At 41.3% G+C, this 27,900-nt stretch overlaps 1 protein-coding gene across 2 annotated transcripts in view; it reads right to left on the bottom strand.

The window, feature by feature from the left end:
- The window catches only part of jade2 (jade family PHD finger 2), a 231,785-nt gene that overhangs the window by 183,574 nt on the left and 20,311 nt on the right, over positions 1 to 27,900 (bottom strand). For both annotated transcript variants that reach the window (XM_085289614.1, XM_085289613.1), the window contains exons 2-3: positions 17,516 to 17,579; positions 9,326 to 9,411 (exon numbers count right to left, since the gene is read on the bottom strand). In XM_085289614.1, the coding sequence (XP_085145740.1) occupies positions 9,326 to 9,411; positions 17,516 to 17,579 (150 nt within the window). The remainder of the gene's footprint in view (positions 1 to 9,325; positions 9,412 to 17,515; positions 17,580 to 27,900) is intronic.

The following is a 27,900-nucleotide window of genomic DNA, read 5'->3' as shown; positions in this document are numbered from 1 at the left end:
TCTCCTGTCTCAGTCTCTGCCATTGGCTTTGAGTTCTCCTTTTAACATCTGATGCATTAAAGTCCACCCATCTGGTGTTGTGTGCCGGCCAAAGTAAATGCGACGAGAGTGGGCCCGCAGGGTCCTAGAACAGTACATCAACTTCTCAAGTGGCTTCATATTAACGCCCACTCTGATGCTAGATCTATTTTTAAAGCAGGAGAGATCCGCTGACAGACACGTTTGCCTTGTGTCGTCGATATGAGGCGTTCAACGAGATGCAGGAATCTCCTTATTTTCAACTTTCATACCATTTTGTCCTTCAGTCTGCTTTATCTGCTTCTGGTTCACACAATGCATAGGAGGCAGAAAATGAGCATGATCATTTTGCATTTAATGAGAGATTTTCTGCTAGTTGAGAAAAGTGAGAGACGGATGGTGTGTTGTGGATGGACCGCCTGCTGAGTTTGTCAAGTTTTAATTTTCTCGGTTTCACTGTTGAATGTCAGCGCAGCGCGAGCTTTCCAGGAAGGCATTTTCACTGTTTCTGAGCGACTGGAAGCAAAACCTGACGTTTAGCAACTGACAATAAAACCATCAGTTATCAGAAGGAATCTGAAAGAAGAAGCGGACAGCTGTGACTTGGGAGGTAAAGCAGGTCCTAAGCCACAACTGGGTGTGCAAGTGTGCAAGTGTGCAAATGTGTAAATGCTTAATGCGGTTTGAGTGCTCAGACTAGACCAGGAAAGCTCTACATAAATTTATGCCTCCCATTCAGTACTTTCTTTCCAAACTCATCTCTCTCCCTCTCTCTCTCTGTAGACTTTTCCACCCCATCAGGTGCAGTTAGTGTCCAGCCCTTTGATGTTCTGCCATGAAACCATCAGACATGACCGAAAGTACAAATATGGGCCATGAAAGGCAAGCGCAGACACACACCGACTGCTGATGGCTAACTAGAAATAAAACAAATGCACATGAGTGCACAAATATTAACTTTCCGCACCAGACAAAATACACACCCGCTGATTATTGTTTATATTTCCCCAAAGAAGTTCTCTGGCCAACGCTGCTAAGTTTATGTGTCAACAACAAACTTTAGAGCTCTGAGATGGAAGCACAACAAGTGAAAATATCTACAAAAGCAATGTCCAAAATAACAGTTTTTCAGCCCTCACTGAGGTCGGCGCAGGCTACACCTAGTACTGTCTACACCTCAGGACAACTCATTTTGAACTGAGCACTGTACTGTGCAAAACTACCGAGCCACCCCTCATTTCTTTATGTTTTCCTTCTGATGGGCCTGACTTTTTGGTATTTTTTTGTTTTTAAAGTGATCTTGAGTAAAAATGTTTGCAGGCTTGCTGAAGGTCTTTCAAGGTGCATTTCAGTCATTTTCAGTCTGGACCGTGTACCTGATTAAGAAATGGGGGGGAAAAAAATCTGGTCCTTCAGTTGATGTTCACTGAAGAAATGGTCTCAGTGGGAGGGTGGCTATTAGGAAACAGGGAGAAAAGGCGGAAGTATGCTGAATTATACAAGAACCTGCCTTAACAACAGTGGTAACAGGTCTGATGGAGCGATTAACTTAAATTAGAAACAGCTTCAATTTTCACCATGACAATGATACCAAACATATTGCCAATGCAGTAAAAACATAACTAGATAGAAAAACACACAGTGGAACACTATGGGCTTCTCCCCACACTCCAGAGCAATGTGGGATCATCTTGAGAGCAGAACAGAAGGCAGCCAACATCCAAAGAAGAGCTTCAAATGTCCTACAAGAACCCTGGAGAACTAGTCCTGTTGCTAATCGGACACGTTTTCTTTTCTCTTACCAATAAGTGCAAACAATGTGTTTCTATTTAACTTTTCAACACCTGGCAGGTGAGCGAGGGGGGAGCAATGCTGACAGTTTAATACGATGGTTCGGCGCTATGTTGGCTCGCGGCGTGTGAATGTGTGAGCGTGTCCGCATTCGTTTATTTGCACTCATCTCCCGGCTGGTATGTGTCGACATGCAAAACTCTCCGCCATCCATCCAGCCTGCTCATCCATTCACTAGGCTTGGCACGTGTGTGTGTGTGTGTGTGTGTGTGTGTGTGTGTGTGTGTGTGTGTGAGAGAGAGAGAGAAAGAGACAAACTGTAACATCAACTTCGAGCTGTTTGCATCTGGTTGCCATGGAGTTTCACAGCTGTTTCCACCAGACCCTAATGAGCTTCAGCAGCTGTTAGCTTAGAGGACACACACACGTAAAAATACACTAACATGTATACATACAGTACACATTAGTTAGTTTGTATCGTTACCTGTGATTGTTTACTTGCCTTATTGTTCACATATACAAGATTGCAGAGCATCTGAGCCAGCAGTAAGGCTGATCTAAATAACAATATATCACAATCACGACTCTTGACAGGGATCCATCTATAACATCTGCCTTGGAACAATAACCCTAATCTTGACACACAAGCTGTTAAAAATGCTTTGGTTCACACAGTCTGTCAATACCCCGAGGACAGATTTCAATTTCCCTTTTATTCTCTTCTACTGGAACATGACTTTAACAAGTATTAAAGTATAAGGCTTGATATGTGTGAAAAGCACACTATAACATAGTGCATTAGATTAAAGGATGGAACAAATAGCTTATTTCACAATTTTAAAAAAAAATGTAAATGTAATGTAAACAAAACAGATTCCTCCTCTGTTTAAAAATGAGTTTTTGCACAGTCTTACTTATAAATGGGCAGATGATCATATACCTCCACCTCAGGAAAAATGGATCTACAGTTCACTGTAAAAAATCTTATTGTATTAATTTCATCAAGCATTACAGCTTCTGCTCTCAAACAGATAACAGTATGAAGATTATTAAATCCAGCATCTGAAGTTCTTCAGCGGACAGAACAGGTAGCTGTGGTACTCCTAATGTTAATGCTAAAGCCAACGAGCATGACCTAAATATTGGAAAAGGTGGACCCAGCTGTTCTACTCAGACAGGGCTTGGATGTGGATTTAGTAAGTAAGGAGTATCTCTCTGTTATTTTACTGCAAATTAAAAGGACACCGGAAACAGCTCCTACTTTCTTATCAATGCTATAGATGAGAAAGACACCTGTAGCCGTGATAACTATAAATAACAAAGAGCCAAAAACTATAACGTCAAAACACTTTGAAGACATTAAAAGGACTACATCAAACTGACAAAGGTAAACTTTAAGTTTTTAAGTTTTTCACTAGAAAAGGGGGGGGGGGGAAATCAGATATTAAAAATTTAAGAAACCAAGCAGACTAAAAAATTAAAGCTCATGCAAAAATACCAAAAACTGAGGCCACCTATTGTCTATAGGGAATATTACACATTTTAGCTAGTGTGTGTGCAGTTTCACATTTCATCACATCTCTCATTTCTCAAAAGCGCAAGATGGTGACAATGAAAACGCTCATCTATCTGTAGAATCCCATACAATTCGCTGCTACCAAATTTCCACTTCATATTAACTGTACGGACAATGCTTTATTTTTTTTTACCTTTTTGTTACCTTTTATAGATAACAACTTACCTATGTTTGCATTTTTGTTTTGTTAAGGCTTACAATTAAAGGTGCGTATTGGTCAAAGCACCGTTAGCCATTCACTGTCTGCGCTAATTCCAATCGCTGCCATGTCAAGTGTATTTGTGGTAGAAATGCAATTATCTAATTAATACTACAAGTTTTCTGTGCAGTTAACTGTCCTAATTTCCCTTACATTTTTGTAAATAAAACTCTTATCCATTTATCTATTACTTAGCACTAATTAGCATGTGCCTGTGTCTAACGTATAGATAAAGCTTGCTAACATGCTAGCATTAGCATTAGCCGATAACTTAGCACTCCACATTCTCCTCCAAATACAGACACATGTAGACCTCACAGCAACATGACTGTGGTCAAAATGCTAACTTGAGACTATAAAAAATGGCTTCACAGACTAATGGGTAATGTCAAAGTGGTTATGTCTATGTTTCATACACACAGTCTATGACTAACATGAATAGACATGTTAGTCAAACCCCAAACACTTTCCACTGCAAAACCCACTCATTTTTGCTTTGTAATCATATCATCACTCAATATATGATTTCAAAAAATGAATAAATTACATATAAGCAAAATAAACTTCTCATCCTATAAAGCTGTCTTTAGATTACTAACATTAAATCATGCTCACTAAAAGGAAAATCGAGGCAGTATTAATTAAAATCTTGGAAGTATTACATATCAAACACCTTAAACAATAAAACAATCTATATTAATCTCATTTTACTTTGGTTTACTTTCACTGAACAAGTGCTGATATATTGTATACCACCCCTGCTGATGTAAAATCCATATACAGCATCTACAGCTGACTTCTGTCTCCACACACACACACACACACACACACACACACACACACACACACACAGTTAAACAACAATGCTATCGAAAGTGCTTCACACCTGCTCATCATCTTTTTCGGCAATCCCCCCGCTGATACCACTTCCTTCCTCCCATGTTGCACCAGAAGTGGCTGATATTATCATTTCTAGTTCAAAGCCTTCTTGCTGTAAATTGCCTGTAAAGCCTACTCAGGTAACATTTATCTTACCCTTCTCGCCTCCACGGGGCTGCTGGATATTTGTTATTGAAAATACTGTGACAAGTTGAAAGGTGTGAAACTAGTGCTTCCGATCATGCCATCCCGCTTTGGTAGGCCCAGAAAATAAAGCAATCATAATTTGCGACTACATATTATATATTGCCATATTGTTTTGATGATGATGACGGCTTAAGATGCATTAATCTGGATTAATAAGCAGATTACAGTACTTTGACTGAGTGTAGGTATTCTATTTGTTTTAATCAAGACTACCCACATGATATAGCATTAAATTTTTTTTTAAATTAATCGCTTTTAACTTCATGCCTTTGGTGGGTACACAATATTTAACTGTTCCCCTTCCCAGTTGTAAATAGCTGATTAACTGCATCACTGATTGCAGGTCACAGCTTTTGCTAAATGCCCAGCTGCAGACTGTATACAGCTTATTTCTGTTCTGTTTATACAATATAAACCTCATTTTGTTTGTTGAGATTTGTTAAACCCTAAAATACCATCTGGGTCACTCCTGTCCCAAATAGCTTTATTTTTTTGTATTACAGCATTAAATATACTTTTGATGAATTTTACATGCCTAATTAAATGCGGTACAAAAGTCCTCATTTCAAAGGCAGCAATCTGCTCAATAACAGATCATCCTCGTTAAATTGTGTGCAACTCACAGAGTAAGTTATCAAAATATCAAGGTCACAGAGACCAGTTGCTATTCATTTTATTCTCTAATGTTAACTATGCATATTTAATATTCTGCAGCTTTGCTCTCCCTATGCATACACTATGCATAAAGGAAAAAACACCAACAGACATCATAAACATAAACCCTTGCTGTGTCTGCTCACATCTCCCAATAGAGACCATGACGAATGGATTGATTTTTCCCTCAAAAAAGATTTTTGTAAACTAAGCTTCTTTTTCTGTGTAAGCTGCATGTAAGCAGTAGCAGACAGTTTTCATCTCTTCACACCTGCAGCCTTGAACTATTCCCAACAATGCCAATCTCATGTTTTCTATGTTTATGCATCTAGCAACCATTGAAATTCTCCATCTCCACCCTCATCTAAAACAAGATAAAAAAAAAAACTAGGGAAAAAAAGGAAGCATTTGACTGTGTCCTCCTTCCGCCGAGAAAAAAACATCTAAACCACTTCTAAGAAAAGGCAAAGCTGGAGTACGACTCGCAAAGGCGCAAATAAAGATGGCTCATTTTTAGAAAAGCACTACGTTGTCATTACAAAGTCCATAGTGTTTAACATTTGCCACACCTCCCTCCGACCAAGAGTATGCATCAACCCATAAACTTTTAAACCCAGAAACCCACATTTGGAGCTACTGTTCAATTTTCTCACCAGTGGGGATGCAAATCGTGAGGATTCTTCACTACCTAAAAATAATGTTTTTGTTGACATGTTTTTAAAAAAAGCATGTAGTTCCAACCACTGGACTAACTACAAAACACGCCATGTACAGTAGTTGACAGAACCAGGCTTTTCATGGAAGGATGAAGGGGAGGGAGGTTAAAAACTAGAAGAAATCTTTGATAGAGCACACTTAAGCATCATAGCCTAGAAGTCTATTTCACCCAGTGAACCATTTCGAGAACAAAAACCACATGGAAATGTGACATTTGTTGTTTCGCTCGTCTATATTAGCCACATTTATCTACCACTTACATGCTTCCTTTCATCCTTTGTCATTAGCTAGGTGAAAAAAGTGAAATAGTCATGCTCACTCGTAACAACAATCCAGAAGGAAACTACAAACTCTCATTTAAAAGCTGCTGAGTCTACAGCTTTGCAGAGCGTCTGTTTTCGGTTTGTGTCCAGGCTGGTGCTCACCACACTTGGCAAGCAAAGGAAACCTCACTCCTGACCCTGGAGAGTAGTTAACTGCCTATCAAGTAAAAACAAGGAACTAATGTTAGCATTATCAGCAAGGGAGGAAGGCCTTTTTTCTTAGGCATGTGACGTTTGAACTATAAAACACACAGCAAGGTGTTGCTATCGCCTCAGGACGATTCACACTCTGACAGCAGTTGCAGCCACCTCTGGTTGAAGTGCTGACAGGCAACCAGTTAGTACTCAAAGATGGGTTAGTCCTGTATTCTGGCTTAAGGACAGTGTCTTTGTTAGCTCCTCAAAATGCTGTCAAAGGATGACTTCCCTTTGAAACATTTAGTCATGAGCCCAATTAACAGGCTAGAAGGAATAACTACACATGTAATCAAGGAGTTTTTTGAGTCATGTGTGGGTTTTCCGTATTCATCAATGCCATTTTTCATTGCAACCCACTGCCTCCTCATTAGCTTTGTATGAATTCTGAAGATGACACTGAGCAATTTCAGAAGAACAGTCTTCCCTTGATTTTGCAGGGTAATTGCTTATAATAAAAAAAACTAGGTCAAAAATTAAAGAGACTTTGAGAATTAGATCCAACTTTTACACCTGGTAAATTACCGTGCAAAGAGATCCTGATTTTTGGATTGGCTGTCAGAAAACAATCAGATACAAACAAAGTCCTCTAAAGTTGAAAAAGTAGGTCAGACACTGATAATCAACCTCTTGATTTAAACGTGAAATAACGAATCTGAAGTTGTCCTCCAGCCTTTCCGGAAGAGAATTTAAAAAAATGACTGTAACAGATATAAGTGAGTTATAAGTGATTTACAAGTGAGCACTTTTATACCAGCAATAATGTTGTTGAATTATACAATTCCTGATTGAAACCATCCATCCATTTTCTTCACTGTTTAAATCGCATGGCTGATTTAAATGGTCTCTACTTATCTACACTAAACTCAATTATGGATATTTCTAGAGGGTTAACAATCAAAAGCTTAAAGAACCTAGCCTTCTGATGGTTGCAGTAGGTGGACATTGTCAGTTAGCAAAGCAACATCACTTTGAATGTTTGCAATATTAACAGGTAAACTCAAAACGTTACAAATAATGTAAAGATTCACCGTTTAAGTAAAACAAACAGAGATCTAGCAACCAGCTTTTGCACCTGTAATCATAGAACCTAGGGTTACAGTAAGTAACCAATCCCACAAATCCCTTCCTTTCGCATGTTTGCGAAATGATATCACAAAATTGTAACATTACCTTGTCAATGCGATGGACACTACGCCAAAGTGGAAACAGAAAGGCTCAAAGACCCAAACAAACTAAAGTGGAAAAACAGCCGTGATATTTCTATCAGCACCAAGAGAGCAAAAAGCACCAGATTTTTTACATTAAATGAGTTAAGCTGTCTTGACACCAGTTCAAATGCACTCACAACTCTTTTTGAAAACTTTGCACTGAACCTTTGTCAGCTGCCACCCGCTTTTTTTTTGTTTGTTCAACCTTTCTTGTCACTCACTGCTTCGGAAAAAGCAGAAACATTACTTCAAAACACCATCCTTTATGAAAGAGCAGCGTGCCCCGGAGCGAGGAGGCAGCATTATGAAAGGGAACATGGCCCCTGGCTCTTCAGCTGAGGCCCGGGTCAGAGCAGAGAGCTAAAGTAGTAATTACTGAGAGACTGATTGCTGACAGGACCTTCCAACAGCCTGTGGTTAACTGGATGGAGCTGAGGGGGAGGAAGCATCAAATGCACAGGCCTGACAGATGCTCTGCTGATGACTCGTACTTCAGGGTGGTTCGGGGCATGCATGCCATTTTGCTTTATTCATTCATCTTTTAAAAGTCACTGAAAAACAGAATATTTGAGCTTCTTCACTTTTGCTAGTTTTTGACATTTCTTTTGAGCCACGATGCAGAGATACAGATAAGGTGGGAGCAAATTAACTTAAAGTATATGAATTCATTTTGTTAAAGAACTTTGTCATTGAACATCCTTAGAAGCCCAGATCTGCCGTCAGAGGCAGTTACCTCCTCTGCGTTATTTAAAAATTCCCCCCCTGCTAATTTTTTAAGAGTAAATGCAATTTCTTCCAAATGGCAGATTTATTTTTGAAGTGAAACTCTTCAAAAAGCAAGAGATCAGAGCCCACTTCACTGAGAGTGGGAGCAATGTGTGATTGTGGCAGGCAACACATTGCCACAACTGGTAGAGTGCACCATTTTCCAACTGGATTATGCCAGTTTCTTGCTCAGGGTGGTCATTTGAGAGCCCGTGGCTCATTCATCATGACCATATGGATGTTACAACCTGGTATTTTAGCCAACCAATTTATGCCATCAGTGCGCCTGGTTGATTTTGCTGCGGTGACGGAGATGGCTGTATTTACATTGGACAGAAGCGACCGTTTCACTGATTCACTGACTCTCAAATGCCTTTTGTGTGAATTTATTTGATTTCCACTGATTGTGTACGCTTGGACAGTGGAATAAGCATGTTTTGACATATGTTTTTATCAAATACTCTGTGGTCTCTTACAGATCTGCAGTGGCAACTAGCTCTGAAACATGAGACGGTAGCAACAATGCCCACATTACATGCAACCAAGCAAACAAAGGATGTGACTGGGTATTTGAATATCATTCTACTGTTCAAAAACATGGACAAGCTGACCAAAAATGTTTGAATGTGACCATTTCTGCCAATTTTGCAAACCAAAAACAAATTTCTTTCATTGAAGTGGAGCAAAATTGTGAGCTTGTCACGGTCAAACAGAGACTGGGTTTCATTAAACACATGCTGGTGTACTCTATGGGTCTGAGTCACTAAACCCAGCTGCCAAACTAACTTACCTCTGATGGTTTCTTGTGCTGGTGGCGGACCCATGTGCTGCTGGTGCCCGTATTCTTGGATGACCTGGACCACGACGTCACTTGACCTGCAGGAATAACAAAGACAGCAATGATACCACAGTCAGTGTAAGTATGTGAATTCTTTTTAGAGTTTCTAGTTTTGCTCTTCTCCTCTGCTCTCAGTTTAACACCTTATCTCACCATGTGCTCTACTCCAGAGCCGAACGAAGTTAATTTGGGAAAAAAACAAACAAAAAACAAAGTTGCCATACTATTTTAGAACCTGAAATTACCAGAACTGGTTATAATGGAGGAGTTTAAGTCCCTTTCAAAGGAATGAAAAAATAGCACACTTGGCAAACACTCTTGAAACACATTTGGGCACCTTTTTGGGCGTTTATCTTGAAGCATTATCTAAACAGACTTTAGTTTCCACTTGCATCTATATAATCAGCAGTGAAATGTCATCAAAACGAGAGCGTGAGCTCATCCAGCTCACAACCCATCATAATTCCCAGGTTGTTGTAATGTGTGATGCACAGAAAGACGTTTTCTTCGAAAGCCCCAATCACACCTTCTCAATGTTATTGTCAATCAACAGAAGTACTTCCTCCATGAATATGATCAATAAAACCATAATCGTCACCATCGAACAGGATACAACAGGTGTAGCACAGTGATATTTCGAGCCACTGCATCATTTGATATTTCATCAAGTTTCTTTATCCTTTAGTGCAAAATGTATCAATACTGAATCTTATCTAATCTTTCTCTAAAATCACTGTCTTCTTCTTTCGACGGCTCACTTTAACGGTCTTCGGCTCCACCGCCTGTCTTTTTGTGTCACCGTCTCTGAACCACACATCATAGCAGGTCTCACTACCATCTTGTAAACCCTCCCTTTCACTCTTGCTCTTCTTCCTCCTTCTGTCACAAATCCCTCCTGACTCTCACATCCACCAACTCACTGCTGCCTGTACTCTCTTCTTCATCTTTCTCGTGCACTGTCCATTGCTTTGGATGGTTTACCCCAGCTCAACCCTCATCCACTGCATCTACTCCTTCTTCACTGACACACCTGTCTACCTCTTTTTCACACGTGTATTCTGCTCTCTACTCTCACTACAGATCACAATGTCATGTGCAAACATCACTGTCCATGGAGATGTGTTAACCCGTCCATCACCACTAGAAACAACAGAGTGCTCAGAGCCAATCCCTGATGTAATCCCATACCCACCTAATCATTCCAACAGCACACTGTCTCACTGTCCTCATACATGTCCTGGACCACCCTCACATACTTCTCTGCTACTCCTGACTTCCTCATGCAGTACCACAGTATCTCTTGGCACTCCATCATATGCCTTTTCTAGATCCACAAAAACAGTGCAGCTCCTTCTGATCTTCTCAATCAACATTCTTTGACCAAACATCATATCTGTAATTCTCTTTCTCAGCACGAAGTCATACTGTTCACTGATCACCTCTCTCCTTAACCTACCTTCAACAGCTCTTTCCCATATCTTCATGCTATGATTCATCAGCTTTATCCCACTGCAGTCACAGCTCTGCACATCACTCTTGTCCTTTACAATCGGTACTAGCACCAACCTCTCACCTAGACCTCCATGTATGTCATCAGTTACGTCACTAGGACCGTCTATCCACTCTTTGTCCTCTTCATAGGTGCACTCACTTCTTCTTTACTGCACTTGCCCATTTATTAACGTTCCTCCATCTTTCCTCCTCTCTTTTGCTCTCTCTCTGATTTTCTTCATTTATCTTTGCACCCAAATAAGGTTTTAACTTTTTAAAAACCTTTTAAACTCCTACAACCATTCTTGCTGTAGCAGAATTCACCAGTAGATTTCAATTAAGGATTCAAAAGATGTCTTGAAAGGACTGCACAGAAAGTTGTTTGCAATTAATTGCATTTATTGCAATAAAAACATTCTAACAAGTGTTAATCTATTCAAAACAGAGAGAATGACATTCGTAAATGTATCTTTGAAATCTGCCCTCCTGGATGCCACAAAGGAGACAACCTACCGAAGAGCTGCAAACATCTTTTTCGCTACTCAGTGAAGTTTTCTGCTGAGGACCAGAGGAGAAAACATCAATTTATTTTTTTTCTGGCAGACAAATTAGCCTTTTCTGACCTTCCTTTTCTGACTCACAGCTGGAAAGAAGGGAGTGTTTCAAGTCTTCATTCATCTGGATCAGAACACAAAGCCAACTTAATCTGCGTTTGATTTGTCAAGAATGTTTAATGAGTGTGAATGTTGATTTAAAGTGGGGAAAATGAGGAACAGGTCTCTGGCTGTAGATTGGACTTCGAGCGCACAGCGTGTGCTGAAATTCACGCCAAAGAAATTTTATGGAGAAATTTGTTTTGCAGAGAGGGTTTACAATAAAACGATAATACTTTTTTGTTGTTTCTTTAAACACTGTTAGCCAGCACCAACCGGCGGGGAATCGGTTACTTATTAGAGAGCAAGAAGCTGCTCATCAAAGGTTCTTAAAATGAGCATGCGATGGGGTTCAATACTTTTGTAATTCACACCAGTGGAGGTGATTCAAACGCAGCAGAGAAGCATTTAAAGAAAGCAGCCAAACAAAAACCTTCTTTGTGACTTTGAACACCCGTGGCAGCACTACCACTATGAGTCAGACCTTTAATTGAAGCAGACTGATGATGATCTATTAAAAGCTTTAATAAGTAATGGCCGCATAAATAGCATCTTGTTAAGCGGTTAGTCCACTGTGGTCCTTTACAACCTTATTAATACACAACCTAATTGCAATTAACCAGACACCGGAGCCAATATCCCACCCACCGCTTCAATCAACAGCTGTGTGTGTGTGCGCACACCTCTTTCCAAGTGTGCCTGTACATGTTTGTGAATGGAGGCCAAACCGATTGAGGAAAAGATGCCCCTTATGCTGTTTCCTAAATTTAAAATAAATAAACCCCAAATCCTCCTGCGACACTTTTCTCGTGTGACCATAAGAAACTCACTAAAAATTGGATCGAATCTGCAATTAAATTATATCACACGCATAATGGATAAAACATAAAATCGACACAACATTCTGCGATTTAACATCTGCGACCGTGACTTTATGCGAGTGTGCATGCGTGCGCTGCCTCCCACTCAACATATTTCCCTTTCCACAACAGCAGTGCTGCCACCCCGCTAATGTTGCTCATGACGTCTGCGCTGAGAGCCTCTCTTCAAAAATCACCAACACTACACACACACACACACACACACACACACACACACACACACACACACACAAAAAGACATACTGTATTGGAAGCCACTAACACATCAATGTTCCTACATTTTTTCACCATACACAGTTTGCCTACATTGTCAGTCATTACAGCACACACACAGACATATTTGTGTGTGATCTTTTCCTCTTTAACGGTCCGCTCTACTTACAGATTGACACACTACAATAATACAAAGAAAACAGAGAAAACCCCAATAATTATATGACCTCCCCCAAACAAGCACTTTGGCGACAGTGGGAAGGAAAAAACCCTTTTTTAACAGGAAGAAACCTTCAGCAGAACCAACCTCAGGCAGGGAGGGGCATCGGCCGTGACCGGTTGGAGTGAGGGCATCTCAGAGGAAAAAGTGCAAACAGAAGTTGCACTGAAAGTGGTCCAGAGATGCAAGATACAGAGCGCTTCAAGGGAATGTCAACACAATATTCAAAATCAGCTCATACAAACTTGATTTAGACATAACACAGTCCCAGAACGTCTTTATTTTTGGCCTTTCCGGCTTTATTTGTTTTGCTTAAGGAATAGACAAGAAAGAGGGGGAAAGACCAGGGTAGGTAGTAAAGGGACAGTCGGGCCCTTTGGATTTCAGCAATAAGGTATTTGGGTGCTTGCTGGACAAACGAGCTAGAGTGACTGCCAGAACTTCTTGACTGCACCTTCAAATATGAATCCTTCTGTTTCTTTTCTAAGGTGTAGGCCAGCAGTCCCCAACCTTTTTTGCACCACGGACCGGTTTATGTCCGACAATATTTCCACGGACTGGCCTTTAAGGTGTTGCGGATAAATACAACAAAATAACACCAGTACCGATACCAAAAAAAGAGGAGATTTATTCATAACACAAGGGAAAATACCTGGGGAAACTGAGTTAACAATAAAAACAATTTAAAAAATTACAATAAAAACCCTGAAAACCATAAATTTTACACCCGAGCCTCAACTCTCACGGCCCGGTACCAAACGGCAGGGGTTGGGGACCGCTGGCGTAGATTCACAGTGTGCTTACCTTACAGGCTGATATAGGACACAGTGTGTGGTGCTGTATGTATATACAGTATCTGTGTCAGACAGAACCAGCCTTCATTCTTCAAAGTTAAACTGGGCAGTTAGATCCTAGAACGGCCAAGAATCTGTTATTAGTTTTTTAATCATACATCTCAGTCGCAACATCGTTTGACACCTACACAGCAGCAGCCTCCACCGCAAGCATCAAAAAAGCCAAACAGCTTCCAGAAGTCCGATGATGAATGACACCTCACTCAGACACCGCTGATTTTCTTGTCCACCATTCTCTGTTTAGTACTGTGTTCCATGCGTGTAAGCGTCGAGGGTATAAAAACAGACTGCACACTAATCTGTTAAGGATTTTTTACATTTACTCATGAATCTGCACTCCTCAAGAATGTGTGTGTCCAGGCAGGTTACATCTACACGTGCCCAACATAGTGCAGCTGCAGAGCTCAATCACTGTGGCCAGATAACCAAAACAGGCCGCGGCGCAGTTGGAAGTTACCATCGTGGCCGCGTGTTAATTAAAAGCCACGCTGGATGCACAGCAGCCAAAATTATCATGGGCATCCTTCAATTAGAAACCTGATAACCTCCAGTGAGCAGATGCAGCTGGAGCCCACACTGCAGTGAGCAGGGGAAGCTAACAGCTAAAGGCTGATTATAAAGCAAAGTGCATGGCCTCCAACGCGGGGTGGCTCGGTCACGTCTGCAAAACAGCCTGTTAAACCTGTTGTAAAATGCATTATACACGCGGGGCTGTGACCACACAACAGTTAAGCCCTTCAGAGGTCATTTTAGCCTGTAGTGTAAACAGTTTGAATGACTACATTTCCCAGATTTAATCCGGCTGCAGATCCCCACTGATCAGCCACGACTATACTACCTGTCTAATATTGTGTACGGCTACGCCTCGTGCTGCCAAAACATCCTGGACGCCTCGATGCATGGGCATAACACATCTTGGGTGTCCTGTGGCGTCTACCGCTGTGAAGTTGGCAGCAGTTTCTTTGGGTCCTGTGGGTTGTGGGTGGGGCATCCAGGGATCGGGCCTGTTCCGGTGCATCTGGCAGATGTTCAGAATTTGGAATTTAAAGGCTGCAACCAGGCTCTTTGTTGTGTTCCTCAAGACATTCCTGACGCCCGCTGTCTTGCTGTGGCGAAGGCCCCTGTCATCGAGGAGTTCCACTGCAATGTTTGGTCAGCGGCAGTATTTAAATTGGCGGTATGTGTGAAAGAACATTTGCATGAATTCCACAGTCCAAGATTTCTCAGCACACTGGAGCTCAATGAGAAGGTATTAAAAGTACTGACAATTCTTCCTGATCAGATCCCTGCTTAAGCTTCTAGAGTAATGTCAGTGCTTCTCTTTATCTAATCTCTTCTATCACTACAGTTCCATTTATATTAAGCTGAAATACCAAACTGGATTTAATTCCAGAAAAAGATTGTCACAAATGAAAATATTTTGCTCTGGCGTACACACAAATGTACCACAAGATGGGTGAGAATACTTTTATCATTATAGTTTTCAAGGCACCACGCTGTGAAAGGATAACTCTTTTATTTATACTCATTTAGACAAGCATTAAAATAATATCTGAAAACCTCATTAGCGCAGCCGGGTTTAGCGACACCAAAACAAATGCCAGGTTCTGTTGTTTTTTTTTAATTGTACAGCTCGCTTTCTGATGTGTCTAATTTTGATCTGTTCTCTAATATTGCCAAGGGAATAGCCAAACAAATATATTTGCTTACTGCAAAAATGCGTGCCGCGAAAATGCCAAGAATTAGTCACACTGAACTGACAAAAGCCGAGAAGAATGACATTTAAAATGAAATTGAAATCGCTGGCTGTCTTCAGTGAATAAACCCTCGTATTTTAAAGACAGTCATCAGCTGTTGTGGCCATTTGTGCTTGTATAACAACGTATTTCATTCGAAGACTGTTAAAAGATTCATTTCTCTACAGAAGCTGCCAGTGTCAGACATGCGGTAGTCTGGCCAGATGTTCCTATCCTCTCGTCTTAGAGGATTGCCTGTCTGCTCGTCTTAGAAGTTGTTTGAGTTTGTGTCATTAACTCTGGGAGGAAAACATATCTGCCACTCCGTCAAACCATGCATCCCACCCTATAATATCAATTTGTCACTCAGCTAATTAACTATGTGCTCAACATTAAATGTAAAGCACACAAGGCCAGACATAACTGCAAAATGCAAATGTGACATGTCCGCTTTATTGACTTTGAGTCTGCGTGTATTAAGCACCTTATTTAGTAAAGTGGGGAGCTCAAACACATCCAGAACTGACATCCAGACATGCCCTGCAAGCAAAAGACGGCTTTGTCTGAGATATCTAAGTCCAGATATTAATAAAGAACCAAACCTGATGCACGCCAAAACATTGTGAGCTGAATCTACTTTTTCGGTGGTGATAAAGAGATGCCAACCTCAGCAGAGGTTGGCGAAGGCGTGAGAATTGACGCGATAATGCAGCTTCTGAAAAGAAAAAAAAAAGAGCGTGGTTGCAGTTTGTGGTGTGTTTACTGACATAGTTCATCAAGTTCAACTGCACTCAAACGCAACTTCCAACTTTGTTTTTAATAATTCGTATCGTAATAAACAGCATCAACTTGATTTCCCCGGAGAGATCAGGGTTTATCTGGATCTGCACATCTTCTCTTTACTTTAACAAAGTATTACAAGACTTAAATACACAGACCTTTGTACCAGTTAGAGAAATTGGAAAAGACACAAGGGACTGTACAATATACAGTCAAGTACAGATCTTAGCTCCACTGAAATGTTGTGGGTGGACCTGAAACTGATGATACGTGCAAGAAAACCCTCAAGGTTTTGCAAATAATGGAACTTTGCATGGGAAGAATGGTTAAAATGTCACACGCAGGGGGACATCCATCTATCTTCCTAACTTCTTATCCGATTCAAGGTCGTGGGGGCTGGAGACTATCCTAGCTGTCATGAGGCGAAAGGTCAGATACACCCTGGAGGGGTAATCCAGTGCCCCTTTATGGCCCAGCCAGAGAGACAGATAACAAGTCATACGGTCAAAGCAATCTCCAGTTAAGCTAAAACACAAGGCTTTGGACTTTGGGAGAATACCCAGAGAGAATCCACGCAAGCACACGGACAACATGCCCCACGCAGAGGGGTCCTAGCCGACTGAAGGATTTAAACCAGTGTGAGGGAACGGTGATAACCACTGGATCAACATGCAATTATACAAAACACCTACAAGAAGGTTTTTCTGTTAAAAGGGACAAGACGAGCCTCCGAGACCCCCAAGTCGTACTTACTACACAGATGGCTGTTTTGTGTTGCATAAACTGAAAAAGATGGCTTTCCTTGTGGTATTGCCCAAGTAAACCACCTGTATTTGCAGGCTCCGTTTCAAAATGCCTCAAATTTTGCAATCTGCTCGTCCAGTAATGATGCACCACAATCTGTTTTCGTAGCAACATCTCTCTCAAAGAACGACATTTTCCGACAAATTCGCACTTATTCTAAAAATAAAGACTTTATTCTTCAAACCTTAAGTTCTTATTCCCACCGGTGATTTCTGTTATGCTAACTGGTTAAATCGCGCTCATGTTTCCAGTGTAGCTCGGTTTTAAAATGGCAAGTCTTAATGAGCAGAGGGAGGACAACCATGAGACAGGAGGAAAGTCTATATGGAGAGTGAATACGAGAATTGGGAATTGACGAAGACCAGGCAGCTCACCGTATAAAAGCAGCAGAGGAACTCGCTTTTCTCACACTTTCAGGATTCCATCGTCACACACACACACACACACACACACACACACACACACACACACACACACACACAGATACCCTTTCCCTGAATCCCAACTTACTGTCAGTGGTGTCAGAGTCGTTGCTGCTCGTGGAGTATTTTCTCCTCTTCTTTTCGCTCTCCATCTGTTAGGGGGGTGGCAGGCAGGCAGGCAGGCAGGCGGGCAGGGAGGGAGGGGGGCAAGAGAGAGAGAGAAAAATGACGAGTGAGAAGATGTTCACCATGAAAACACAAGTGTTAATGAAATAATGTGCTGATGGCACCAATCTGTCAGAGCCTCCAGCAGGCAGCCTGCCAGAATAAACTGACTTGATCACCGTTACACATTAGCACTTTGGACTCCCTGGGATACAGTTGTTCCATTTTTCCTCCCACCACCCCACAACCACCACCACCACACATACAGAGGGAATCCTTGTACTAGTCGACAATGAATCCATCCTTTTATTAGCCTTGTATTCACTGCCAGCTTTGGCACAAGACCCTTTCTTATGCATCTGTTTCAATACTGAAGGTACTCCTTTCTTCATTATAATGGAGTGAAACCAAATCAAGTGAGAGCAAAAAAAAAACAAAAAAACACAGGCTTCTCTCATCCAGATAAAATCTAGGACGCTTTCTAAAGCTCTAAGCAGCTGTGTTTCTTTGTGATAAAGCGCACTAAAAAGCAACCTCTATCATCTGGACATCTCTTTCTAATAACAGCATTATGTTCATTTGTCACCTTATCTTTCTAATTCTAAGATAAGCACTGAAAACTAAAATTGAGCTTTGGGCCGCTATTCAGTTTGATCCAGAAGGAATTTGTTCTACTGCAAAGTCACAGCAGTGTTTTAGTGATGGGATTAAAACCTGCTTTCACTCAGTGATGTTTTTTTAAAGAAGTGGGGAAGCAAGCTGTAAAGGCATAGAAGATTATGAGATTTTTGACCACCTTTCGCTTTGTCCTGCAACATTTTTCAATTTCCTTCAAATCCACTGGGAGCCTTCTGTACTAAGAGACGCAAAGGCGCACAAGAACAAAGCAACTCAGTGGCGATTCCTGCACATTTTCAGTTTTACTGATTGTGGGGTTAAAGGAGCTTGGAAAGAAAAGCGTCTGGACTTCTTTAAGTTGCTTGAAGACGTTTCACCTCTCATCCGAGAAGCTTCTTCAGTTCTAAGGTCAAATGGTGGAGAGTCGCATGATAAGGTGGGGCCAGGTTTCACAATGAACACACCCAAAACTCTGGCTGATTGGGACCCACACCCAGTTTCACACCTTGGCTCAGGCGATTAGAGGATCATCAGGGGGTCCTTTTGTCCCTCTGTGGGGGGATACTCCCACTAGGTTTATATCTGGGACTCTCCACCATTTGACCTTAGAACTGAAGAAGCTTCTCGGATGAGAGGTGAAACGTCTTCAAGCAACTTAAAGAAGTCCAGACGCTTTTCTTTCCAAGCTCCTTTGACTACGATGACCTGGATGACTGAGAACCTTCACAGACTGATTGTGGGGTTACAATGAAAGGCCTGCAGGGAGAGCAGGAAGCAGGTAAAAGAGAATGTAGAGAGGTGGAGGCACGCTCTGGAGAAAAAAAGGAGTGAAAGTCAGTAGAAACAAGACAGAATACATGTGTGCGAAATAGAGGGAGGTGTAATGATGAAGATTACCTGGGGTCAACCATCCAAAGCAACAAGAGAGGTAAAGAAGAGAGCGCAGGCAGGTTGGTGAGGGTGGACACGAGTGTAGTGGGGGGGGGGGGGGGGGGGGGGGGGGGGGGGGGGGGGGGGGAATGTTTGACAGCAAGAGTTAAAGGGAAGGTCTACAAAATGCTTACGAGTTTAAAAGACCAGGATGAGCATCAGAGTACGTGAGAGGGACAGCTCAGGTTGAACCATTTGGAGACAACGCTGGTGAGGCAAGGCTGAGATGGCTTGGATGTGCACAGAGGAGGTGTAGTGGATATATTCAACAAAGGATATTAAATTTTGAGTTGTCAGGCGGGAGGAAAAAAGGAAGTTCACAGCAGAGGTTCACGGATATAGTGAAGAAGGATGTGCAGAGGGTGGTTGAGACAGAAGAGGATGCCAGGGGGGAATCAGAAGAAGATGAAGATGAAGTTGAAGGAAAAAGAAGAAGAGTTGACAAAGAGGTATACGGTGCTCTACCGAAACCTCCTCGCTACTGCTTTGCAGATGTTTGTATATGAGGCAGTGATTTGCCTGCAAACAGTCATCAACAGTAATCAAAATGTGAAAAGTGCGACAGAAACATCTGCCTTCAAAGTAAAGCTTTCGAAACATGTTTGCAATACTAAGGAACAACTTGTACAATGAAAGTGTTTCTAATTTTCACAGCTTCACTACCGCTCAACAAGTAGCGGCGGGAGGTTAACAAAAAAATCATGCGGTGGTCTTTAGGTCTAAAAGACCAACAAACAGAAACTAAAGGGAGCAAGGTAACGTAAACAGACTGGAAGTAAAAGCATATTTCTATAGAAATTCTCCGCTTTGTGTTGTTTTTTGAAGATCGGAAACGCCTTCGATGTGCTTATATGACGTAAAAGACTGCAAACACTCGATATAAGCGAGAAAACTCCAAAGGACTCCTTCATCTTATGAGAACCAAGAATACAGAAAGTTTGCCTCCTCCGCAAAAAGACTGCAAAACACTTGAGTCATAAAGGATATCGCTCAACATGAATGGGCCCCTGCCAAGAGATCAGCTTACTGTACATAACACAGCAGATGCATTTAGTGTATCAGGGAGATACTCAACTTTATTATCTAACAACCGTTAATTTCAGATGTAACCATTTCAAGCTGGTTTTATTTTTTAATTAGAACAGATACATGCAGTGCAAATTTAAAAGCCACCGGGTACCCATATCCACAGTAGCCTTCCAATTATGTAATTTAGCTTCTTATGTATATTACAGCAAGCATCTGCCTTGCTGTAATATACATACATAATAAAGCCCCCTCAGGCTTTATTAATGATTCTAATATTGAAATTGAAATATTTATTTCAATTCAAATTCAAAATACTGTTAAATAACTTTTTTGTCGATTTCAAATATTTAGCCAAAAATTGGTTTTGATTAGCCAACAAAAGTTTCCCCAAAAGCTGTTAAGCAACTTTGTAAATAAACGTATCCCTTTGAAGCCAAATGTATATTTGATACATGAGGTTTTGCGACTTCTACACCATGAGATGTAAAAGGAGCTAAATAAATGGCACATTTTATGCAAAAAAAAAGATTGAAAACAAATTAAAAAATAACATATTCAACAAATTACTTTTTTTATTTTAGTCAAAAGGTTCAATAAACACTCCATTTAAAAATATCTGGAGACCCTCTTTTCGTAATGAAATAAACTATGTGTTTATAATATTTGTGAACGCTCTAGAGGAAATTGCATTCTTCACTCAAGCAAAGAGATTGACAGTCTGTGTCGTGTCAAAAATCACTTAAGCTTCGGCATCTTTTGCCACCCTGAATTTGAGCATTTCTTAATTGTAAAATGTGGGCAAAGATCAGAAGGAACCCACAGGCATGAAAGTCAAAATGCTGTCAGATCAGCACACAAATAAATGCAAAGTCAGACACATAAATGTTAACGATGGTATACTATAATGAGAGACTAAAAATAAAGCTTACTTTCACAAACTGAGTTTAATTTAAAATCCATCTCTGGCTAGAATCGAATAGAAAGAATAGTGAAGAGAAAAAGGGGGTGGGGACAAACAGCCCAATAAAATGTTGTTAATCTATTGCCTGCTGTTAGCTTGAGGGTCAAAGGGGAAAAAAGAGGGTATAGGTCAAGAGAGTCTGAAGGAGACAGAGACTGAGCTAAAGAAAAAGGAAAAGATAAAGTCCAGAAAAAAGGGGTTTTAGCGTATTTCCAAACTGAAGGAGGAAGCCTAAAAGAGGAGCTGTCTTACAACCTTCAGAGTGGGGAGGAGAGATTTATGTGCCAGTAAAACTGGGCTATTCCCTCTTAAATGGGGCTCTTCCTGTAGCCTGGCCTCCCCGCCTGTCCTGCACACACTTAAGTACTCTGACATTTATGCTGACGAAAACAAAAAAAACAAAAAAACGCCGCGCTTCTTTGCTGCCTGTGACCATTTCCACTCCAGAGTCCTGCCATTTCACTCTTCCCCTCTTCCTCCCCCCTTCCCGTCTTTACTTGCCTTACAATAACAGGGACACGGAGTCTGTGGAGTAAGGTTAAGTACATTATTGACTTCCTCAACCTCTGTTGCCTTTCTCTCTCTCGCCGTCTTTCCACCTCTTCCCATCTGTCTAGCTTTACCTCGTCTTCCTGCCTTTGAGGGGAGTTGTTAAGTACATCACCGACTTCCTCCGGCTACGACTGTCTGACTTCGAGTCTGCACGCTTGGATCCATCTCAGGGTTTCCCCTCGCCTATTAAACTCGCAGACGACCCACTTAAACCACGCTCGGGCTACCAATGCGTTTTGGTTTTTTTCTTTCTTTCCATGTGCAGCTCAGTCATTTCTCTCCTGACCGCTTAAAGGAAAATGTCAACGCTGAGAAAATAAGACATAAAATAAGTTTGAGGGTCTATGTTTTACACCAACCTGCTAAATGAGTCATTTTGGGAGTGTTTTAAAGCAACTGCAACAGAGACATTTTGAGGCACGGGCTCGAATAAGCACAAAGATTCAGAGCTTGAGCTTCAGACGACCTGGTTTGCGGTTTGAGCCGGCCGGTCAATTTACTGAGCACTAAAAACAACCAGGTGTCTCTCTTGTAAAACGCTGGTTTTTATTCGATTTATTTATTTTTCTGTGCGAGTTGAGCAAACCACAGCGTGTGCGCATTAGCATCTCCTTTTCCAGCTGCCTAATAACACACACAGTGATGTCGCTCAACAGCCTGACCAAAGATCAACAGCAGGAGCTGGTGATGACAAGAACGAGGTGGTAAACCCAAACTGAATGAAAACACACCAAGAAGAAGGTGCAGAGCGTACGTCAGGAAACCTTTTGCAGTCGAGAGACACAAAAGGATTATTCACTGGATCCCACGAGAGTTTAAAGAGCATCAATCAAGGTATGCAAAATGTCCTGGCATTTTAAAATGTCTACAAGGACATCTCATACTACAGCTCTACCAGTGCACTGAAAAGAAACTAACTGGATTAATTTACAGCATGATTGGGTATAAAAAGAGCATCTTAGAGAGGGAGAGCTTCTCTGAAGTAAAGATGAGCAGCAGTCCCTCACTCTGAAAAAAAAAAGAAAGAAAGAAAAAACCTGCAGTTCTGGAACAATTTCCGAATAATGTTCCCTGAAGTAGAACTGACTTTGAATATCTCATCATCTGCCGTGCACAGATTCAGGAAATATGGAGAAAAGGCTGATAATAATAATGTCTGTGTCCTCGGGTGGCACTGCATCAAAAACAGACGTGATTCTGTCGTGGAAATCACAACATGAGCTCAGAAAAACTGCCAGAAATCACTAAAAACAGTTCACTTCGCTATCATGCAAAGAAGAGCCAACATGTGAACACGGTCTGGAAACACCGCCGTCTTCTCTCGGGCTCATTTAAAATGGACTGTGGAAAAGTGGAAAAATGTTGTTTAAAGAAGACGAACAGTGAAGTTCTTTCTGTAAAACACAGACGCAGCATCTTCCCAGCTAAAGAGGAGCGGGACTATCAGGCTTTTGTTAGCACTCAGCTCAAAAACTTTAACCTCTGATGGTATCGGTGTGCAACAGTGCCTACTGAACTGGCACATTTGGAAATGCACCATCAATACTAAAACATATATACAGGTGTTAGAGCAACATATGCTCCCATAATGTCTTTTTTGCATATTTCAGCAATACGATCAACAGCATCCTTCATCTTGTCATGGTCCCCGTGTCTGCCCGGCCGGCTCCACAAGGCCACATGTGTTTTGTGTACATTCTCCTCTCTCCTCCCCGCCAGGGCGGAGCTCACTGAAAGCTCCCGCCTTTGGCACACACACCTGCATCTCGTCAGGCTCTAATTATGGGTTGGACTCTTGAGGCCGGGACGCAGACAGCCTCACCGCTGGATGATTGTGCTGGACACGTCAGTAAACCTTAGCCTGGTATCCTTAAGCGTTGTGGACCTGCTGTGATCTCTGTGTAACCCTCTTTTCTCCTGTGCACAGTTTCCCCGGACCCATGACCAACCTGTTGTTTGAACCGTTGTAAAGAAGAAGAGCTAGCATGTATGTGACTCCTATCCCGGACTTCCCTTTCGGACCCAGGACCCCCGCTCCCCTCACTGTATATATCTGCACCTGGTGACTGTGTAAATAAACGTTGTTTTCCCCTGAACTCTGCTCTGCGCCTGAGTCCTACCACACCGCATGACACATCTATTAGAACAGCATGGCTTCACAGTAGAAGAGTCCAAATGCTGGACTTGGACTCACCAATTGAAAATATTTGACACATCATAATATGAAAAGAAAAAAAGACAAAGAAGACAGAGGACTGTTGAGCAGCTAGAATCCTCTATCAGACTAGAATGGGACGACATTCCTCTCTAAAGTCCAGCAGCTGCTCTCCTCAGCTCCCACACATCTACAGGCTGTTGTTAAAAGAACAGGCGATGTTACACAGTGGTAAACATGGCTTTGTCCCAACTTTTTTCAGATGTGTTGCCATGCCATTTTTCTTCTGTTCCGCTGTAAATAAAATAAGGGTTTATGAGATTTGCAAATAACTGCATTCTGTTTTTATTCATATTTAACCGGTATCCTTTTTTTGGAATTGGGGTTGTAGAGAAAGCCGGAAATATTAAAATTAGGGATTCTGGGATTGCTTATCCTGGCTCACAGTCGCGACCCGTGTTTGATGTAATGCATAGAAAGTGTGCTTTTGGTACCGTCACAACTCAAAATCTTGTCATGGCAAACCTTCTAATATTTCTATAACAGGTTAAAAAGATATTTCCAGGAAAAAAAACCTGCATGCAACACAGTCGGAACGCTGTAGAGTCGTTAATATAGTTTACTTTAAAATTTTGAATGGCAAAGGTCAACGGCTTGTTTAGTTTTAAAATAAATAAAGATGTAGGGAAAAAAACTATTACCTAAAGCGACTCTTTCAGCTTGTCTTTTGTGTTGACCAAGGCCTCGAGGTAGCGGCTGCTGGTTGCAAAACAGCATAGGCGTAAATAATGCGACAATTATTGCACAGGAGGTTTTGCATTTAACAGATGGTTGATTACAGAGCCATTCAACCAGACTCTTGTCTTTACAGAGGAAGGGAATGTTTGCACCCTGGCACTGTGAGCTAGCTTCTGACACTTGGATTTCATTTGGTTTGCTGTTAATGCTAACAAGCTGTTACTTAGTGAAGTACAAAATCCCGAAACTTATTCCCCGTTGTGTGAAGACAGTCCAAAGCGATTTCTGTATAATGTTAGAGTAGCAGTTGGAGAGCTGGGTTCATTTTACTTAATCACAGCCCACTTCTGGTTCCAATTGTGGTGTTTTTTTAGTCCTGCAACTGGTAGGCAAGCAGTACATTTAAGCAGTAGCCAGGCGCTCATATGTTTTGGACTGAATTATAAAGAGTTTTCCTCTTAAGGCTGCACCATTTCCCTTTCTTTTTCAATTTTTTTCACTGAACTGACCAGAACGACAAAGCGTTGTCAGCCAATCTGGCAAATTTTGGCCGCTCAAGTTATTTAACCTACCAACCATTTTCAAAATACAAAAAATAAAGGATTAATTGTTCTATTTTGCCCATTAAAATCTCACCTGTTATTTAAGATGCTGCTGGTATCTTTAGTTAACCAGACATAAAGCTATCATGAGGGCTGAAGCTGTGATTGTAAGCTTAGCGGACAGTCTCTTTAACCTCCTGTCTTGTGGTAACCCAGCATTTCTCAATGCATGCGTAAAGGGGGAATTGCTGGCCCGTTTAAGTGAAAGACTTGACAGTAATTGGAAATGTCACTGTATCGCCTTAAAAATCCCCCTCCCCTCCTGTTTTTTTGGGGGGGAGCAGAATCACCTAAGGCAGAAAGCAGACCAACGGCTCAACAACTGCCAAGAACAGCCACTAAGTTCATTTTCTCAATTTTTCTCTCCAGCTCTGGCTCACTTTTTCTATATCTGCACCTGATACCCTTCCTTTCCTTTCACTCAGTCGCCCGACCTTACTTCCTATTTTCTACTGTATGTCTCTCCGTCCTCCTTCCTCTCATGCAGTATGCACAACCGTGTCTTCAATCAGTTCGGTGAATCCCAGCTTAGCCTGCAGATTGAGATATTTTGTGTTCTACAGAGAGACGGGGTGGGTGAGGGAGAAAAGGAGAGGGAAACGACTCGCAATCTATCTATCAGTGCAGCGAAGCAAACAACAGGTCTGCACTGGGTTACGTCCTGAATCGAAAACCAAAAAGAAAGAGACAAAAGGAGAGAAACAAGAGGGAGTATGTGATGGTCTGCCTTCTTGCCAAAAGGCTACAACAGATGGTACGGCATGCTTTTATCTCTGGAGCCAGAATGGTTTAAATCACTTTTTTATATAATTGAATCTATTTTTAATTTGACTTTTGACTTTCCTTTTGCTGCTTACCCATAGTGCTGACTAAAACGGCAGCTAACCACGAAAGCAGTTTATGAAATCTTTTATATTATTTTTTGGTGAGCTCCTCTGAATGAAGTACTTGATTGTAAAGGACACTGTGACTTTCACATTTCTAGGAGCAGAAAAAACAAGCATCCTACATTTAATGCTTACGCATCATGGTCACCTATAACTAATGGTTGAAACTTTTATACTCACAAGTCTTTTCTCCGAATTAAGATGTATTTTTTTCACCGTACATAAACGTAATGTATTCATCTGTATCTATTTTGCCTGACACATGAGGACCCTGTACAAACACACTGAAAGTAGAGCTCAACATTAGCTATTTGCCAATATATCAGTGTAAAACATCTGATATCAGTCGGGCCTGTTCCCAGTGGAAGGACTCCACCTGGACTTACCAAACTATTAATGGACAGAATTTCAAGACCAACCCTCTGTTTTTTGCAGATGATGTGGTTCTTTTGGTTTCATCAGACACTGACCTCCTGATCACACTGGGACGATCTACAGCCAAGCAGGATTGAGAATTAGCGCCTCCAAGTCTGAGATTATGGTTCCCAGCTGGAAAAGGTTGGATTGCCCACTCCTGGATGAGCTGCTGCCCCAATTGGAGAACATTATCTCAGGGTTAGGTTCAGGAATAAGAGAGCAGAGGAGCAGGAGAGTGGCCTGCAGATTGGCACAGCATTGGCAGGGATGGGGATGACATACAAATCTACTTTGGTGAAGAGAGAGCCAAGTGTGAAAGCAAAGCTATTGACTTGCCACTCGATTCACAATCCCTCCCTCACCTATGGTCGGGATCTGTGACTCGTGACAGAATAAGATCACAGATACAAGCTACTGAAATGGGCTTCCTCTAGAGGGTGATCCCAGATAAGGAGCAGGATGAACATTAAGTTGCGAGCAGATTATTTTTAGATTATTTCGTAGGTAATGATGTCTAATCTGATCAAACTAACTGCCATAATATCGAGCCATCTTACTGTAGCCGTAAAACATACGTGAATATCAACTTGTTAATTAAAACTATTGGAATTAAAAAGAAACGTAAAAAGAAGCCAGCTGGCTTTAAGTGAACAGTGTGATATTTGGCTGCCAGCCACTGAGGGAAATCCCAGCAAAGAGAAACATCCTCATATCATATTTACAACGGCAAAGGCCGAGGCATTATGTTGCAGGAACCTTCAAAAAGCAGATTACAGGACTTTGTTGCCTGATGTCATTTATTATCAGTCCTATGAGACTGTTTTATTTGAGTGCATCAAACAGCCCCATGTTTTATGATGCAGTGCTATGCGTATCAGTCGACAGCTGCAGCACATTTGGATGTATTGTACCGAATTATACTGCATCAATGCATCATTTTAGATATAATGTAATACATGATAATATAGAGCCAAGTAGTCAATTACCCAACAACTTTCCATATCTGTTAAAAAACATATTATATTTTTAAGAAATAAATGTGAGACAGTCTTTTATGATATGTTTGGATTTAAGATTCTTTATTAAAAAGCAACAGTCAAAAATCCAAAATCCAAACAATCTGAAGCACTGGGAAAAATACTGGGAAGTACTTTCTATTACTCTGTAGCCCAAAAATTATAGATGACTTAAATAGTGCTCTATCAGAGCACATTGTTGCATTCATGTGTTTCACTCCATCACAATGCTGTTGGTTTGTGTTGCATTATGTTCCCGTACTATAATAGCTCTGCACTCCGTCAGAGTTGAAGCAGGACAATAGCTGGAGGCAGCCAGCTGTCAGAATCAATGAAACCCTGTTGTACAAAGAGGAGAAGACCATCAAACAGAATGAAATATTTAACTATGTCACGAACTGAT

Source organism: Mchenga conophoros, linkage group LG10 (genome assembly GCF_057382185.1).
Source record: "Mchenga conophoros isolate Kocher_MC1m ecotype Shallow Benthic linkage group LG10, M_conophoros_male_GT1.1, whole genome shotgun sequence".
Lineage (NCBI taxonomy): Eukaryota > Metazoa > Chordata > Actinopteri > Cichliformes > Cichlidae > Mchenga > Mchenga conophoros.
The sequence above is the reverse complement of the archived record's forward strand: the minus strand, read 5'-3'. Positions and strand labels throughout refer to the sequence as shown.